Consider the following 19,989-nt stretch of genomic DNA (forward strand, 5'->3'; position numbering starts at 1 on the left):
AAAGACCCCCTAGTGAGTTTGCTTTAGGCTGGCTCAATGTAGGAAAGGCCTCAAAGATAAAATAAAAAGAAAAAAAAAGCTTTTCTTAGTGAGTTCGCCTTAGGTCCTCAAATGTATTCAGCCGCTCGAAAGTGACAGCACTGCTTAAACACATCAACTTTTGAATTTTTGCAGAGGCAGCAGTAAAGTGCCATTTCTTCCCGCATATTTTTTAACTTTTTTTTGCTTTGGTAATCTAGAGTATACCCTATGAAGTACAGGCGTTCAAGAGAATGTGACCATAATAAATTCTTAAGGACTCCTGTCATCCCCAGTGATTCTAGTTTCAACATTGCCACCCACACCAGCAGCTGAGTCTGCCGGATGGTTGCTCATTCCAGCACCAATGATATCCATCATGATCTTATCTTTGTTCTTCATGGCACAATAAGCTCTAATCATGAAGTCCAAAAGGCTGAAATATTCAGGTTTACGTGTGGTGCCCAATTTTCATTTAAAGAAGTCCCAGCCCAGCAGAGAACAATCGGAGGAAGATGGACGTAAGTCGCCTCAGTAGCTTGGCAAAGAACGAAAGCGAAGGACGTGGCCAGCCTCACTAGTCACTTGGAATGGTTATCAGAAGTATCTTGTTGAGGAAAGCGGTGCAACAAAAGATTTTTTTTTTCAGATGCATTAATATTCCAGAGATGTTCGAATCCCTGAACTTTAATTCCACTGAAGTCAAGAACTTGTAGAAAAAGGAATTAACAGTGAATTCACCTGAACTTTCTGTATTCCAAATTGTTTTATCTGATGCAGGAGAAACAATGGGATGATATAAAGTTTCTATCAGAGAAAAGAGTCCAGTAAATCATGAGTATCAATATTTCTTCAGAAATGCAGACTCCAACCATCAGAAGGGCTCCATGTATCAGATAACAAGCATGATTTATCAGGGGCATGGATCATAGACGTGAGGACGAGGAAAAGAATCTTTAAGAGGAAGTATATCACAGCCTATCTATGTTTCCGGAATCCAAAATATTGTTAATATCAAGGATTTTTCAGCTCTTAAGACAATACACATCAACCAGAAAAGGAACAGATAAAATTACAATTATTCATAAGCCTTTTGAACATGAACAAAAGAATATGAATAGTAGCATTCCCCCTGAGGAGCCAAACAATGGCCTCTATTTTTCTGTGTGTGGGAAAACAGAGTTTCCTAGTACACTCTTCACTCTTCTATTGATATCTACGGACAAAATCATGTATTCATGTTAGGCCTGCATGATCACCGAAGAATATATACAAATAAGAAAGTAAATCCACAATGTTTTCTTCACTCTGGGAGTGTTCTTGTGAAGCTATTACATTAACAGGCTCTTCCAATCCATTCTGGAATTTGGAGTCTTGTAGCTTTAATGGCTAAAAGCCATCATCTCACCAACATGAATCAAATAAATATCAACCATAATTGGTTTGGCCTTCAAGAGGTGATGCAACTAATTCCACGCAGCCTACTAAGCAAGCATAGATCTTTTGTTTCCACCGATCAATGTTCTCCGTTTCAATGCCTACTTTATTGCAGAGTTGCACCAGCCAATTTTGTATCCTTTTAACTGTGATAATGCAACTGCAAGTCGCTCATCTGACTCCTTTGAGTGCTCTCTGCCACTCCAGCAGTCTTTTGTGCGCTTTCTTGACTCGGACCTCTGCATGGAATCCAGCATCTCGAGCACCTTCCAAGAAATCAGAAAACCATGACACTGTTTCCTTTCGGAAAGTGACCTGCAATTCTTATCATCTCCTTGTAACCATCCCCTCTTTCCCGCTCCAGCTTCTCATTTCCATAAGATTCCTCTGGGAAATTGGAGCATTTATAACATTTCTACTGTTAGGTAGTGTAGTCTTTTTACTAACTCTTTCTATGAAGGTGTTTGTTTAGGGTTCTAAAGGGAGCCATCTTTCTGAATGGCAATATTTGGCAGATACTTGTATAGGTGAAGCGAAAAGAACTTTGTAAGAGAGACAACGGGATTGTCCTCGGTAGCAGGCCGGCGTAGAGCAGCAAATATGCCAAGCAAATTCTATTGGTCAGAGCAAAATCAAGATTACACAAAATCATAGTACTTTATCCTTGACGAGGCATATAATTTTACTTCTCACATATGGTAATGCCTGCTTCTTTATGTGACATGAAGATGTGTACAATCAAATTGTATAGTGATGATTACAAGCCTTATTCTTTTTTATAAATAATCTCCCCTGGAGTTCAGCATAACTCAAAACGTATGTCTAGGCATGCATAAATGCCTGATTGCATTGGAGACTGCATAGATAATCAAAAATTCTTTTCATTTATAAGCATTATGGATTGTTAAGAAAATGTTAGTGTTTTGGAAATGACATCATTTAGGGGAGAAGAAATGCATGCATATGTTGCAAGTGGCATCCTCTAGCATCCTGGACATAAATATATCAATAATATTTCCATAGGTAGATAAGCATGATATTACCATGGACAAGTTTGAAATCTATAAGCAGAGCATGAATGTAGATGCGTTCGAAGTAAACATAATATAATAAAAGAGCAAAATGGATCGAATTGTTCCCTTAAAAATTTTAGCAGCAACTTGCGGCAGAAGAGGTGCCTGCCAAGAAATTCAAGTGCATCCCGAACGAAGCAAAACCTACAGATTTGGTTTTACAACTTAAGGTCATGCAATAATCGACCTTGCTAAGCTCATCCTGACCAGCCAAGGAAGTGTCAGTGGCAGTCATGCTGGCTCAGCCTCCTCGCTTGAAGGACACCAAAGTTTGTGAATACAGAAGCCATGCTAGCATCATCTTCTGACCTACTGAACTCTGAGACCATTGGTGAGCGCCTGAGACATGGCCTACCGCCTTGACATGATTGCTGGTGGAGTGGGTTAGTGGTCCTGGAGAGGTAGCCCTCGGCCGACATGTAAGATGGCCAGTTACATCACCAACTCCATTTCTTGTCTAGGCTTGATTAATTCAAGTACTAAATATACTGGCCACAGCCAAAAACTCTTCTCGACATCAAATCTTTAGCTGAAATCTCTACAGGAGTCATAAAACACAACAACAACAACAACAACAACAAAAATATTGGACTAGAAGCCATTAAACCAAACAGTACAAGAGAAATCCAATACACACAACATACAGATTGACAAGAAGCACAAAGAACAGAGCAAGTCTCTTTAATTTGTACAAAACAATTGCGTAGCAGCATATCATTACTGGTTCTTGTTCCTCTAATTTTGATAATATAATAATACTACAAATGGAGAGGAAATGCTGGACTACCCAAAATGACAGTACTTCCGTGCCAATTGGCATGTTAGCCTAAAAAATTCTAGATGTCCAGCATTATGCAAAGCTGGGACCGCAAAGAAATAGGGAGACCACAACTCGCAATCACATGAATTACCTGAGATATCATAAAATAATGCAGATGCATAACATCCATCGAGAAATTCACAGTGGTATATCACTTCAGCCATATTATATGCTCTCCATAGTCACCTAAGCTTGGATTCGCTTCCCTTGCTCCGAAAGGTTGAAAGAGAGAAGAAGGAGCGGGGTGCTGCAAAATTAAAATAACAATCTGTAAATGTCAAAGTCAAGGCGAAGCCAGCAATCCAGACAAAACTCAAAATAAATGACGAGCGTTCAGGATAGTTGAGGAAGCAACTGAAATTGAGCCTCCAAGCATAATTAATCACCAATAGCTACTTAGTTTCAGTTGCAAACAAAATATGAAATTCTTAAAAAAGATGCACCTTTCAAGGAACTTCCAGTAAGATGGTCCTCCCTCAGCTTGAAGTTTGCAGGAGCATTTGGAATGGAGCTACGTAAAGAGTGAGCTGCACAGTATGATGTACATTCAGCTGTAGAAATAACTAAACAGAATACTCTATGAAGGTCCTGGAAAATATTTTAGAAATGAAAATATTTACATGCATATAAATATATGGAAAAAGAAAAGCTCAAAAATTAGATTACAGAGCAATGAAACAATCTTTCAAAGATAAAGAGCTACACCATAGAAAATATGTCAATGACATGAAATCAAAGGCTCTCCGCTTCATTTCGACTATACCCAGATTATTGCAACTCAAACAAAAGAACCTGTACTACAGTTGAGAATTAACCATCAAAATATGAGATTTTAAGTTTCAGCCAAAACAAAGTGGCATTGGCTGAGGCGAAGTCAAAAATGACTTGTAGTTTAGAGTTTTGCTAATTTCGGTTGGTCTCTTTGAAATTGACCAGTTCTGGCCAACTATTTGACAAGTCTAATGAAAATGAGAACTCAACAAGTCTGACTGTAACTGAAACCAGAACCAGAACCAAAGTCAAGTTTCAAACCTTGAACCACTCAGAATGTTTAGGCATTGAGCATAGTTATTTGATGATGCAAAAAACCTAGTGATCAAACTACATACACGTCTTTGTATCCTGGTGTCACATGAAGCAACATTTGCACACCACAATCTATCTATATATCACATGTTTATAACAGTAATTGTTCATGTTAACATCAAGTTCCAAAAAAAAAAATTTGTTGCGATACCTGACTGTCAAAGTGCTTGCTTCTTGTCCTAGAGGGGAAGATACAAATATATGTAGGTTCCTACAAAAAATTACTTCTGTTTCTAAGATTCCCCTGCTTGGAGAAACAGTGTAAATGCTATTTGTCCCGAACAAGGAAAATATTACCAGTGGATTTAAAGATTAAGCAAGTGTAACATGGCTTAAAGGCAGAACATTCAAGTTATAGTAAGAATCCAGCAGGTAGTAGAAAATGGTGACCATGTCACTAGAAATAACATTTAGAATGAGGCTAGCATGTCACCCAGTCCCTTCCTTCCTCTCAAGATAAAGAAGTCAAACGAACAATGCAATTGATGTTAATACTGACTTATAGCCAGACTTGACGAAGATGACTCTCGCTAAGAAAGAATTGCAAAGAAGGGAATAAGATGAGCCTAGTACATGTGATATGTTGGTTATGGTGGGTTACAAGCAGAAACTTACCTTGACAGAATCAATAGCATCAAGGAGCCCAAAATGGTGAGATGAACCCGAATAAAGACACATCTAACAGTGCCAATCAATTCAGAACAACCCAAATTTCAAACTAAAATACTCAGTAACAGAACTCCCTGTGCACCCTATTCTTGTTGCCTAAGGGCTCACGGCATCTCATAATTCATAATGTCCCAAAAGTTAGTGGCATTTTAACTAATAGTTTGTTTTTCCTAGTTATTTGCCCCAACGGCTGTGTACCCCTCAGTCAGTGGGCTTCAAAACTCAGGTCACTATAAGAGCAATCATAGTGTATAGAACTGCTGTTTTCTCCTGATAAACCTTTAAGAAAGTTAAACCAACTTCTATGCAAGCAATCTAACTGAGACAATTGAAGATCACTAGAGTAATTAAATGATAATTACTAGGACCATGTAATGTACAAAAGTCACTTCAAGAGGCTTTCAGAACTTGCTGGTTTGCAGACCTACAGAAGTGTGACCATAACAGCAGAAAAGATTGTCTAAGAACAGCAAAGTGGCTTAAATATAGTACCAATGGAAAGGTAAAGAAACTAATCAGGAGACATGCATGATACCTTGTTCAGGAAAGACCTCGCCCTCATTGAAGCCATCGTAAGCAGAAAGAGGGTAGCCCATTCTCGACTTCCTCAGATCATCTGATGGACGTGTTGCCAAATCGCGGCCATCTTCTGTGTCATCATCACCTTCGGAAGCCGTTGAGGCAGATACCCAATCAGTTATCAAACTCTCTACACCCCTGCTTTTTCTACCAAATTTCAACAATCGCTTGAAACCTTTTGTCACATCCTTTCGCGGTTGCTGAGATGCATTAGCAACGAGCATTGGTATCTGAGTACTTCCCCATTTCTTTCTCATCCGAGCAGCATCAGCTTCCATCCTTTGGTTTAGTGGGTGAGAGTTCCAAGATGCTGGACTGCCTGTAGGTGAATCTACAGAAGCATCAACATCTGATGTCTCATTTGCATAAGAAAATGAATGTTGTATGTGTGAGTTCCATGATCCAGGGCTTTCTCCTGGTGATTCCTGCACATTTCCTGCAAAAGTATTAAACTTTGTAGAAACAGCAGACATATCATCATCTGCTTGGGAGAATGATCTTGGAACATTGCCATCTTCTGATACAGGGTCATCAGAATTTCCGAATTCTTGGCTCAGTCTTGGCTTTTCACTATCTGAGTCTGCAGGAAAATCTGTGGCATCAGGATTTTCTTCAGCAGATGTTCTTTCGAGTTCCTCATCATCTTTAACCATGTCAGGTGAATCCTCCCGCTGATCCACCATTCCTTCAAAATCTTCTCCATCTTTTAGCACCTCAGAAACCCTGGAGGCATTGACTTTAGCTACACCAGCTCCAGCACCAGGTCCTAAACCATTGCCCTTCCCGAGAAATGATTTCGATTCACCATTCTTCTGGACTTTATTAAGAAAAACTGGCTCAGTTTGCTCCTTAGAAATCCTTAAAGGTGTCAAACTGGCACTATCAGAATTGAGAGGCGAAAGGTTCTTCAATTCACAAGGACCAACAGAGGGTTTCCTCATGGACTGCGACCTACGTGGCTTGTCTTCCTTCACAAGGTTCACCTCTTCACAGTTGCTCTTGCTTCGAGAAAAGTTTCTTGACTGTACACGTGTATTTGCCCTGCTAATTCCTGCTGATGGCTTTGTGTTTTCCTTTCTTAAGTCAGAGAAGTTGGGAACAGATTGTGCAAGAGGATTTTCAGGTTGGGTCCTGCGTTTAACAGAACAAGTGTTGGTTGCTTTGGCAGAAGACTTGAGGAATGATGCTGCTGATGTCCGAGGTGTGGAGGAAGACAAACTTTTACTAGATGGAAGCTTTCTGGAGTTGTTGCTTTTAGAAGAACCATCACCAAATAGATTATCACTATATGTTTTATCTTGGCCATAATCAACCTGTTCATAAGGTTCTTGAAAATCTCCATCCTCTCCAGGAAGGGACGCTACTGCCTGCTGCCAAAATGAGAATACTTACAAAGTGTAATTCAAAAATAAAGAAAAATAATCATTATTCAAAATTTTCATATTAAGGGGCAAACGATTGATCCACAGCAGATTTTGAAGAACAAGAAACAAGTTAAAAAGAGAGAACTGATCCCCGAACAGCTTATCATGATGAAAATCTCAATAGAGCAACTACATCATCTAAAATCACATGCAAGTCATGATGCAATGCAGTCGGCTTTTTTGTGACTGCCATATTTTAACTTATTGTTTCGAGATAAGATCTAGGTTATTAACAAGTGTGTATGGCATAACTGTCTCCATAGTTAACTATTTGCTTTAGATAGGATATCTTACGCTTTAAAGCTAGTGCCTAATACAAAAATCTGACAGATCATAATTTAAAAACCATAGATCCAGTCCATTCATGAGTAACATGCTATTTTGTCTTGCAGTATAAACTCAAGGAAACCATCCATGTCAACTAAGCATGTAACATAATGATTCAAAGGGAGGAAAACTTTGCTTCCCAATTTGCAATATCATAACATGATCATTTAGGCATCATAATTCCATAAGTAGAATATGAAATCTACATTTATGGAAGTTTACAAAATCCCAGAACAAATAATTGCATAAATTGGTACCTGGTCTTTGTTTTTTAAAGCTGAACGGGCATTAAAAGACCTCAACTTCTCTGCACGGTGATGACTGTTAGCCAACTCTTGTGCAGCAGCAGATCCTGCAAATTTGGCCCTCATTTCAGCCTGATTACGTTCTAAGCTGTCATGCATAGCCTTCATCTTTGCTTCCTTTTGAGCCCTTTTAGATCCCCACTCTTCCCTTAGCTTTGCATCCCGTTTTTGCATATATCTCTTATATAATTTTCCTCTAGAATCATCTGATGGACCGAGGGAGTCAAGTTTCTGCTTTATGTTAGTACCGAAGTCCTGATTATCTACCCTCTTCAACAACAGATTAGCATCAAAGTCTATTCCATTACTAGAATTGCTCTCAGCTAATTGCTTAAGAAGAGCTACCGCTGCTTTTTTCTCTACGGACTTGGGTGCATGATCGACCTGCACATCAGCAGGTTTGCTTCTTCGAGAAGCAGCCATCTGATCACTCTGAACCCTGAGCTTGTGCGCAGCAAAAAGTTTTTCCAATTGATTCGCTTTCATTTGCAGTTCATCATTCAGCTCCTGATTTCCTTTTGATGGCCTCACCACCTGAACCTGCTCCATCGAAGATGTGGAGGGTGAATCGAATATTTCCATGCTTTCCTTAGCCCTCTTCCCAGGAAAAACTGGAACAGCATTTCCTTCATCATATGCTCTTTCATATCTCTGTCCCTGCAACTTCCTAATCTGATTGGGAGCAGATGATTGCTGATGCAAATTTGTTCCCTGGGGACCAGAACCTTCTTTTGGTTTGGTTGGAACAGAACCAAATGGAACCTGAGAAGCAGCTGCCTCTTTTACCCCTGCTTCCTCCAGTTTTCCAGGAAAAGTTCTCCACTGAGGTTGGGGAGTCAGCAAGTCACTCTCCGGGGAGATGCCTTCCGTCTTGCCAGATGAAGATTTGAATGGAAATCGCGAATTTGATGGGCCTTTTGGTTTCACTTCAATACCCTCTGTTTTCCTCACAAATGTACGGAATTGGGTAACTGTGTTTGGTTGATCCTTCGCTCCAGCACTGTCTGCTCCTGAAGGAACCTCTCCAGGTTGGGACCATGAGACTTCTTGATTTTCCCATCCAACCTGCTCAGCTACAGCTGATACAGCTCGCGTGGGAATCTGCAGAGCTGCTTCATCTTTCACATGTTCCTCCGAAATGGCTTTATATTGGGCACAAATGGCTGCATGCTCTTTCCAACCAGCACCCCCACCTGATTCTGAAGAGGCTTTCACTAGGGTCTGACAAGAAGCTTGATCACTCAATCCATGATTCTCCACCCTGCCCATAGAGACATTCTTCTGACAAATCTCCCGGTCCTTTTCCAAAACTGGTCCTGACTGGGTACTAGATGTTGCAGTACCTTCATCCTTAGTACGATCTCTATCCTTAGGAAAAGCCTTGACCTGTGCCTGGGATGAAGGCAATGAAGAAGAGGAAGAAGAGGAAGTTGCTGGTTGGCATTCTTTAAGATCCAAACAGAAGTGTGATGTAGCGGTATCCTTCAATCCGCTAGCCTCCTTCTCTTCAGTTTTACCAATGCATTGGGCCTGGAAGTTGACAGATGTGGGGGTCCCCGCAGCACTCCCACTCTCCTTCCTCTCACTGCAGTTACTATTAGTGCCGCTATTCAGATCTATGCTCATGTCACTGGCACCACTCCATCTCCTTAACACTGACTTCTCCACACTGACATCAGAAGGAAACCTTCGATGCACCCCCTTCCCTGCAGCCACCTTATTAACACCACCACTAGTGCTGTTGTTAGAGCTTCCAGCCTGTTCTTTTCGCTTGCTTTCAAAGAGGTTGATCCGATCCTGCACACTCAGCCGCCTCGAACCCCCTCCTACATCCTGCTGAACTGGTTCAGCCACCGATGCAGCAGGAGGCTCCTCTGTTGCTTTTTCTGCTTGTATGTCCACAAAACGCCTGGGAATGGGTTTGCGCTGGTGACTTGCAGCAGGTAGCTCTGCCGTGCTTAGGTGTGGTTGTTGGCTGTTGCCGGACTGCGGAAGCTTGAGCCCACCACCAACATTACAGGGTAATTTACCACCACTTGGTTCCACCTCCGGTTCATCTATTGACATGTCTGAGCCAGAGGAGGCACGGACATTCCCTTCATCAAAGCCCTTCCATTGTGATGGCAGGGATGGTGGCGTGTGCTGGCGGCTAACAAGCTCAGGCCGCCTCTGGCATAGCGAAACAAACTTCGTGCATGCTTCGCTGGATGCCAATATGATGCATATTGCATTATTAGTAACAAGATAATCATCTTAATCATCACTTCACTGTCATCATCATTGTGACGGAGACCAAGTTTATTTAATCCCATCTATATTATAAAGATTTCATGGTCATTCCAAGTAATCTATCCATTTTGACCAAGACACAAAATTGCAATTCAATAAATAAGTTCTAATGGATCCTTCTTGCCAACTTTTGGTCAAAAACGTAAAACTTTTGGCTAGTCAGGTGACCCATTTAATGTTCGATACATTTTTCAGAAAACACCCACCATAAGATCATATGGTAATCTGAATGGTAAGAATGTGCTATAAACAAGGAGTCTTATTGTTGAGATGCCCAGCGGTATTAGATGATGAGATGAGAAAGATCTACAGGTAATCTTTGCCATTATTAATACTAATAATATTACCATCTCCAAATAACAGAACATTCATTTATTTATTTATGGGTTGGTTGGTTGCTTGGGTTAGAAATACTGGATTTGAAAAGTTCACCCAATCAAGCAGCTAGTATTCACAGAAAATTTATCAGCCAGCTAACAGTGCCAAACTGGTCAAGGGAGAACAGGGAATGGAGATACATGGAGTAGGCTTTCAAATGTTACAATACAGTAGCCCCAATTCTGGGTATATGGGGGTCATTCAGTGGGTAGTGCCAGAATCTGATAGATGCCATAATGGACAAATCTCAGAGTCAATTAAGTCAAACAACACCAAAACGGTGAAAGGTGAGAAAGAAAAGATTGCCTATCCTTTGTAATCAGTACAGAAATGCAGATTGATAATGGTAACAGGGTCTTTACATGATTTTCTGTTACGTAGCCATACCAGTTCAGTGGTCAGGTCAAGTGGAAGATTGACCTTCAATTTAATCATGGCAACATTGGATTTATAATACCTAGCCTCAAACTAATGAGACAATGCCTCTTCCCTATGGAAAGAGATTCCATAGTCTCTGTTGAGTAGCATTAGATTCATCAGTTTATCAATACTTCAGATTTCTGGTCTTACAGGCTAAATACCAGTGCATCATTACCATGCATTATTAGTGGTCCTAAGGATAAGAACCAGATCAGAGAGGCTATAATGTAATAGAATCTGCAAGTGGTGGTAGGCAATATTTACAAACATCATAGGCTGAATCTCCAATGCACTGCATCACCCAAAGATATTCCCATCCCTAAGGCCTCAACTATCACATGATCCAAGCATTTATATTGTTCAGGTGGGCAACTAAGACTGATATTACGAGATGGAGTTTTGGACTTACTTCAGGCGACGTGCACCAAAATGGTCTGCAAAAAGAAGAAGTTCAGGGACATTGTCAAGGGTGAATCCAGCAGACGATGCCCGAGCACAAGCTGTAGTCAGATCTTGCTTAACAGCAACAAGCCGCATATCAATGGCCCTGAGAAGTTCCTTCCTGGGTAGGAAAAGATAAAAAGAGGGTAACATTTTAAGAGAGTAACTTAGGAACTGGAAGAAAAGTTTCAAGCAATGTTTTTCTTTTCCATCCATTTCATGTAGTTGTCAGGTTCATGGCTTTGTGTCAACTCATACTGGGTTTTCAGTTTTCACTTTTTAGTGGTAACATTTTAAGAGAATATTGTTAAAGCTTATGCTCACTTCCAGCATTCCCAGATCCTAAATTGGTGAACGCAAAAGCTTGAACTTATCAACTTAATTTGGTTAAAGCTGTGCATTTAAGATGACATGGTAGGGTTCATCAACATAAGGCAAACAATCTTTGAAACCAGTAGTCGCCATGCAGTTACCTCACAGGTTCCTGAGCTAATATTTATCAAATTTATCAACTCAGAGATCATGCATATCCTATTTTACTTCTAAAGACAGTCCATTTTGTTTGCTTGAATGTTCCTTGCCTCGAAGTAATCAAGTTAACATGAACTAACAATCCACACCCAGGCATACAAATTCCAAGGACAAGGCATGTGGTGCCAGATTCAAAATTTGCCTAACAGGAAAAAATGCCTGAGCACAATTAAATGGGTCCTTCTTTGTTTTTGTGATTTCCATTAACATGTCCAAAAAACCATTGTAAATTGTAAGAGGATCAAGCAACACAAAATGAAGCTAGCATTTCTTTTTCTTGTAACCAATTCCCCATTAAGTAAAATGCACTTCTGGAGACATTAACTAGGAATGGAGACAAAAAGGATTTGTTGCAAAGGGATATTGCTTCCATTTTTCCTTGGGTACTAAATATCTTCACATTTATTTATCAGTAATTAAAAGGCGACGGAAATTGCAGGTCAAACCATTTTTCTTATGAAGGAAGAAGAAAGAAAGAGTAAAAACAAAGAATATAATGATATTATTGTTTCTATTTGAAGTGAACTCTGAATTCAATTTCTTCATAAATTATTTTCTCAGTTAGTGAGTTTTTCGATTTTTTTCATAGCTCCTATCACTTCTTCCACAACTTTTTTAGTTGTGACAAGGCTTAAATTTCCTGAAAACCTAGCTTATCTTTTCAGTCGATGATCCTCAATAGGTCATGTTCATCAATATTTGGCACAATATAAAAATTCAGAAACCCTAGGAACTTTATTGCACATTTCTTTTTTTTTCCTTCCTATAGTTTTTGAGGTCAGCTATGTAGGTCATAGTTCATCAGCTGTCCTTCAGTTTTGTATGCTACACATACAAGAAAAAAAATGGCCATAGAATGTATAAGAATGGAGGTTGGCTATAGCGCATAAGAGAGGGAGGGGGGAAGCAAAGGAAGTAGATAGAATTTCATAAGCGCATTTGTTCTTGCTCTTGGAGGGTTATTGGGGAAGGGACAAAGGAAGACAAGGAAGAGGAAGTGGAAGATGGGGTGACAATGGCGCTAGAGACATCAGCACATGAGCAGATGGAGGAGTTGGTTGTTTAGACAAAAAAAGTTAGCAAAGAGGATAAAACAGATGAAAGGGAGGAAGGTGAGTTCAGATGGGCAATAGGGAGAGCAAAATGAGGCTAACAGTTGGTCATCTTGGAGGAGAGAGCTCCAAAAATAGGACAAGAAAAACGGAAGGGCCGCTCAGAAAATAACGACCATAATAAAGCAATCTCTAGAAAATAGAGTGTGCAGGTATTAATAGAGTGGCATTATAAAAAGTTCGAACAGGGGCACTACAGGCATATAGGCATAGAAGCATGAAAGTTTTCACCCATAAACTATTTTGGATCTTTTTATTCATAGTGATTGTAATCTTCAAAAGAAATTAGCCACGCCATACACATGGGAAAAAAAAGAATGCTTCTAATCATAAGCATAATCACTACAGGACTTATTGGAGTGAAATCCTCTTTAATTATGAGTTTGCAGAGCATTTCTCGCTTCATTTATCCAGGTCTTTTCCCTATTCACTTATCCCTAACATAATCTCAACCCACTCATTTATAGGATGGCTTTCATATGATATTAAATATGCATATCATCCCAAACACATATTCCTCACTTATCTTTAATTCATAAAACCTTTGACCTTCCTCTTCCACATTTTGTTTTAAATCTGTCCCTTACAATTGTACTATGCGTCCACCACATTTGTGTCCCTCACTGTTGGACTCGTCCCTTTTCCCTACTCATTAACAACATTCTAACTATTACAACAATCTTGATATATTAATTAATTCAGAATTATATTCAACTCTAAATAAATATTGACAAGCGCTAAACACTTCCAAAGACACATCTCAACTTCATCATGCTTCAAGCCTGACACGGATATCCTTCTCTATATCTTCATTTTGTTCCAAATACATTAATCCCAGTTTTAGATTGTTTTTCAAAGCATAGCCTTTTCTAATAGTTGCCTAGCAGGCAACCGCATTACACCACCAAGTTTTGTGTGCATGCATCTTCTACCTTTCGCCACTCAAAGCACCATTATAACCTTTTCTAACGCATGAGGCCGTTTGTATTGTTCCGTGAAACCTTCCGTCTCCATACTGCAAATTGTAAGCAGTTCCTCTTTCAGATCCAATCATCTTATGCTCAAATAGTTTGACATTTACACTTCTTCCCTTAGTATACACATCAAGACTACTAGCCTCTAATATGGAAAAAGATATAAAAAAGGCCGATGGAAAACAAAGAAACAGTCAAAAGAGGCACATGTAAATAAAACTGGTACAAGGTTTATTAATTGGCTAATGAATACCACAAAGACAAATAATGGCGGACAGTAGTGAGGGTCCACTCAGTTGATGTGAATTAATGCAGGCATTAAGATGCTTGCCCCTGACATAAAAGCATTAACTTTCGCCTTCTAAATTACAATAAAGGAGGTCCAAGGATTGGCAGAGCACAAGAATAATGAGGTTGCTGGAATCCGTCCTTGCATCTACAAGTAATTACTTGGAGGAACTGCATAAATGTAAGTTAGAAAATCAAGACACTCATGTTTCTAGAGGACATAGCCATTACCCTGCATATTTGATAGGTTACTGAAATTGCAAATCAACAAAAGCTAACGATCTTTGATATCGACATAAGCAATCAAATACAAAGGCATCACTGATCAGATTGTATGCCTGTTGTGTGGCGCATCTCCCTCTCAGACACATAAACTTGTTAAATAAGGGAGCAAAGGATAATTACATGCGAAATTTTATAATGAACCAGAAATTAATTAGGACTTTAGGATTATGTCGACAAGTAAATTCACAACTTAAGCAATTTTGTAATTAGAAAGAGAAACTTACTTTGTTATGTCTGCAGCTGCTGCTGCAGCTGTTTCATGTTCACCTGAACAAGAACATTAAATGGAATTTTGTGTTAACAAAATGATGAAACTTTTACATGAATCACATATAGGGAAAAGCAAGCCAGCTGGAATAATTTCCTCATAGAAGAAAACCATCAAAGATTTGTTTGTAGCAAATTCTACTGGAAAATATTGATCAGGGTCAGAAAACTCGATTCAAATCAAACATTTCAAACATGGAAGATTATCACATAAATGCCAGTTGCACTACATGGGCACCTAATTTATGGAAAAGAATTCACATTAAGTTGAGGAGATAGAGGTGGGCTATTGTTAAAATTAAAACATAGGTTATATAAAAAGTCGTCAGGATATTTACTGGTTCCTGAATGTAATTATCCAGAGGCTCTTATTGTCATATCACAAATTGCATGCATGCATTGCCTTGTGTAATAAATTTTTGTATGTTGTATACAGCAAAATGCCATTTTACTTGAAACTTTTGCATTCTTATTGGCATAATTGTCAGGATTATAGTTGATAATACAATAGATATGCACTGTTCATTTATCAAAAGAATCTCAAACATTCGTGCAACCATTCCAGTTATCATTCTTGAGACCCTCCAATTTGAACCCTTGATCTCCAACCAAGTCCACTAAAGTCCTATGAACCTAGCTGATAACACCACAACTAGCCTACAGTAGTTCTAAGACAATGTGAAATTTTTTCTATCTGAAAATGGTGGAACCCATCACAAACTACCAACAAGCAAAGTAGTGCGAAGACAGAATATGGCTTGAGAAGAAAAATATCTTCACATACTGAACAACGCTTAAATTGTTCTCGAGGTTCCATCAATTGGTGCATGAGAAAGCAAAGACAAAATTACCATGTGAAAAATGATGTTTATTGATCAAAAAAAAAATGAAAGCAAAACAGGGAATAAACAAATAAATATAGAGAAAAGAAAATGTAACGTACCCAGTGTACCAGAAGGTGGATCTCCAGCTCCCTGAATTGAAAGTCCTTGCACTTTCAGATATTGCTGAAGGAAGTCACTGCTTAATCCAAATAAAAAACAACTCAGAAAAGTCCATTACCTGTGAATATATTCTCCTAGCACCTTCCAACTGTGACATCTCAGCATCAAATGTATTGACCAATTCCAGCACCTCAGGTGTACTAACAAATCGAACAAACCTGCACCAATAAATTTGTTCATAACAAATGCCGCATATAATGCATTCAGAACAATAGTTCTCGCAGAGACCACCCGTATCCAAATTGATAAATGTCTCCGAAACACCTCCTAGCAAACAGATGTTACAAGAAAGCTGAGTCTCCAACCTTTCGAGGGTTCCTTTGTTGAACCATGTGCGACCATTTTTCCGTCTCTCGACCTCAAGCTTTATCGACGAAACTGCCTGTGAGGCCTGTTCTTCAGCAACCTTCAAATGAGCGGTGAATGGTTTCAAGAATCCAGATGCCAGCTTCTCGGTCTTCCCGTCTCCCGAAACGATCAACTCGCACCTGCAAAAAAATAATCTTTTTTTTTTCGGAGATCGCCAGAAAATGGAAGAATGGAAACCCAAAAGACATCTTGGTAGAACATTCTCACCGTGAACGTCTCGGCGAGAGCTGGAACATCGCGTAGTCGAGAGGAGTATCCGAGTCCATTTCCTCAATGCCAAACAACCAGCTCCTTTATCAGCTAATAAATTTCCCTCGGCAATTCAAATCCCCAAGCCCTCCCAACCTGCAAGAATCCAAGATTGGAAACAAATAAAACCATCATACTTCTACAAAAACAAAAAAATGCAAAAGGAAAATCAAATCAAATCAAATCCCAGATCTACCCGATCGAAACCATTTCTGGATCCAATTCCCATACAAAATCCCCCAAAAGAAAAATAATACCCCAACGGCCACACAGAAATTCAAAGAAAATGGCACCGGGAGCCCGATTTATTAAAAAACTTCCAAAAATGCCGAGGGAATCCCGTACTCCGGAGCCAAGAAGCCCCCGCCCCCCCGCACCCAATCCATCGGATTCGCTCGATCGAAGCCCTAAACCACGGGGAAAGCACCAGTATCCCCTCCGATCGCATCAAGAACTCACCTTTCGCTGCCTCCCCCGCCGGCGATTCCGATCCTCGAGCTCGATCCCGATCTCTCCCACGGGCATTCCCCTCCCTCTGTCTCTCTACAACGCGAGCCGTTACGGTAAAAAGAGCCCTAACGGAGTGCGCGTCTGATCAAAGTCGTTCGGGTTGGTGTTTGCTTTACTCCTCTCTCCTCTCTATGTCTCTGTGGGGCAAAAAAAAGAAGAAATGAGAAGAAGGAGAGAGAGGAAGGGGTTGGAGGAGGAGTGGGGCTGGGGAGTGGGAGCTTTTCGGACAAACTTTTTAGCCGAGGGCTGTAGGAGTCCCAAAATGGCCCATGGGAACAAGGGAAATTTTCGAAGTTGGACGCCAGCGCGCACCAAAATTGCCCATGGCCTTGGGTCTCATGAGGAGGGGTGGGGCCTGGGGGAGGCGAAGGACTGATAAGGGTCTTTGTTAGGTGTTGTTTATTTTGAAATTAGATATGATTAATTGTTTGTTAGCGGTACCCTGTGAAAGAAACTGCAGAACAGTTTCATCTCTCTTTTTTTCCCCCTGTTTAGTAGATCTTGGCTTTGATTCAGGGGAAATAAGTGGATTTTGATGTGTCAAAATATATTAGCTATGCATGCAATTCTTTGATATTCTCGAGCAATGGAACTGGCTGAGTATGATGTGTTTAAGATACAAAAGTTTGGGGTTTAATTCTGTTCAAAGTAAGATTTTGTTTATGTCATGTAATTTCTATCAGCGTGCATCTTTTATTTACTCCGAGTTCATGCTTTGGTTGATATATCGCAACCGATTTGCTATTTTGGGCACATTGCATTTCACAACTTTAGGAAATGATTGATTGAATAGCATATTGAGTAAGGATAATCATTCTAAAGAATATTTGATATTATAAGTTACTCAAATGGGAAGAAAATGAATGCGATGGTTGCATCTTGCATAGTTGCATGAGAAAATAAGAAACAAAAACAAAGTAAGATGAATGTTTTCGACCGAAATTGATTTATGATTGTTGCATATATTTTACAACATCTGGGATGAATGCAATGTCCAAGAAGAGAAGTCTCAGTATTCTAATGCTACCAAGATGCAGTGATATCTTTGGTCATACTCGGTGGCCAAAGATATAATTAAATAGATGGTTTGCATAGTTTGGGGTGTACGTGATCTTGTGAGTGAGATGCAATCAATGCAAAAAAGAAAGAGTATCTAGGTCTTCCGCTCTGCTACCATAGTGCCTAGGTCCCTCCTGGATATCTAAGGTAAAATTTGATGGTAGTCTGTGAGATGGCGAAGGTTGCACTGGAATTACATTTGTGATGAGGGACCATGATTTCAGGCTGATTGCTGCGGAGGGCAGCATACCTTTAAAGCATTAGTTCCTAGGGTAGAACTTAGGGTCGCGTGGAAGAAAATCTTCTGTGCAAGGTATGTGTTAGAGGTTGGGAGTATCATCCTTTAGAGAGACTTAGCGAAGATAATTAAACGGATTCTATTGGAGGGTCGGGGGAGACAAATTATCCGCTTCTAGATAACATTTGGAGATTGCTGAGGGAGTATGGTGCCTTCTAGATTATGCGTGTATACTGAGAGACGAATAAAGCTACTGATTGCGTCGTCTTTTTTACTACTCACTATTCGAAGAGATCCTCTAGACCCATTTTGTAGCTATTTCTCCATTTTTGTGTCGCATTTATTTTCTTGGCTCGGATGGCCGTGCTCACGTGGAATTAATGTGAGCAACAAAAGAAAAAAAACAAAAAAAAGAAGAGAGAGAGAAAGAGAGTGCATCGATTTAAGATTAAAAAAATACTTGAGGGCATTTTTATCATAATGGCATATGACGAGGGATATAATGGTAAATAGATGTGTGAACCGCGGACAAAAAGAATGCCTGGGAGAGCTCCTCGGTTTAACGGCTCTACCAAATTAAATTTGAAAGTGGCATCGTGCGGTTCTTCTGATAGCGAATGAGCAGGCGAGAGCACCGCCGCTGGGATTTTCCACGTCCGCATTCGACTTCTCATCTCGTGGCAAAAGCCGGAGAATTTTGGTTTCATTTTACCAAAATACCCTTAATTTTTTTCTCTCAGTTCACTGGGAATAAATACAAAATAGCTTAACTTTAGAAATTAAAGTTTGTAATAGGCTCCGGATTTTGTGGTCCTGGTTTTGTGGCAAGGGATTCCATATGACATGCTATTGGGGCCAAGATGATTCATTTCATTGCATGTCTTGTTCCACAAGTTGAACTTGTTGGAGACAGATCATCAATCATCTTTAATGTCAAAGGGATCCCTGTTATAGATCCTTAGCCTAGGAAGAACCAAGAGATGAGCTATTAGTGCATAAGAAACAGACTGATACAGAAAAAGAAGATCTTTTTCAAAACAGGACTATCAGGCAAACGGATTGGCTTAAAACCCTTGGGCTGAGGGCGACTCTTACGTGGTAAAATTATTAATCCACCACAAGTGACTCTTAGTGTTTTCTATCACCTTAGTTTGTTGGACATCTGGATGATAACCTTGGCACTTGAGGGTTACTCACACCTATCGAGAGGGCAATGGCGGTGCACTACGATACCAGGATCTATAATTTGGGATGAAAGCATCTTTATTATCGAAATCATGGACCTCGCACAAAGGATGTATTTGTTGCAAAACTTGTAATCAATCTCGACTATTATAACAATAATTATTAGTTGTTACAATGGAAATAATAGTCAATCATAGTAATATAACAACATAATTTGATTAAGTCGCTGCTTTCATTATAAAAAAGTAATTGTTTTTAGAAATGTGGTGAAAATTCCATGTCAAGGAAATCCCATATTAGTTGGATGAATAATGAAAATATGAAATAATATTTATTATTCTGGCCATATGATGACCACCTTAATAGGACAATAGCTAACATTGTTATATCGGTAACAGCATGCATATGTGGGATGCAATGAGGGCTCTTGTGAATTTGTCCTAGCATCTAAACCATGAGAAACGTAAACATCTGGCGTGATGCATGGGTGGCCAAAAGATGTGACTGGATTGCAGCACCAACAGCAAAAGGATTCTAAGTCATACTAATTACTCTTTGCATGGGCTAAACTATGGTTAAATACATGAAAGTAGTGAATGTGACATGCTAGAATTGGCCATTTCAATAACAAATTAAGCACCGAATGTTACGT

General features: G+C 39.7%; 1 protein-coding gene across 2 annotated transcripts; it reads right to left on the reverse strand.

Annotated features, from left to right (window-relative positions):
• Window positions 1-3,175: 3,175 nt before the first annotated feature.
• LOC103714814 (uncharacterized) lies at window positions 3,176-17,186 on the reverse strand. 2 transcript variants are annotated; one of them, XM_008802231.6, is made up of 11 exons: window positions 16,805-17,186; window positions 16,304-16,441; window positions 16,033-16,215; window positions 15,786-15,885; window positions 15,667-15,697; window positions 14,681-14,723; window positions 11,235-11,387; window positions 7,691-9,941; window positions 5,639-7,049; window positions 3,792-3,875; window positions 3,176-3,595 (listed from the first exon to the last, which is right to left on the reverse strand). In XM_008802231.6, the coding sequence occupies exons 2-11, from the start codon at window positions 16,360-16,362 to the stop codon at window positions 3,531-3,533; spliced, it is 4,380 nt and encodes a 1,459-aa protein (XP_008800453.4). In that variant the 5' UTR covers window positions 16,363-16,441; window positions 16,805-17,186; the 3' UTR covers window positions 3,176-3,530. The 2 variants fall into 2 exon arrangements, with proteins under 2 accessions (XP_008800453.4, XP_026663386.4); XM_026807585.4 differs by having other exon boundaries at window positions 5,639-7,052.
• Between the last annotated feature and the right edge of the window lie 2,803 nt (window positions 17,187-19,989).

This window comes from Phoenix dactylifera, chromosome 15 (genome assembly GCF_051530095.1).
Source record: "Phoenix dactylifera cultivar Ajwa chromosome 15, Ajwa_hap1_PhDact_Kaust_v1.1, whole genome shotgun sequence".
NCBI classification, from domain to species: domain Eukaryota; kingdom Viridiplantae; phylum Streptophyta; class Magnoliopsida; order Arecales; family Arecaceae; genus Phoenix; species Phoenix dactylifera.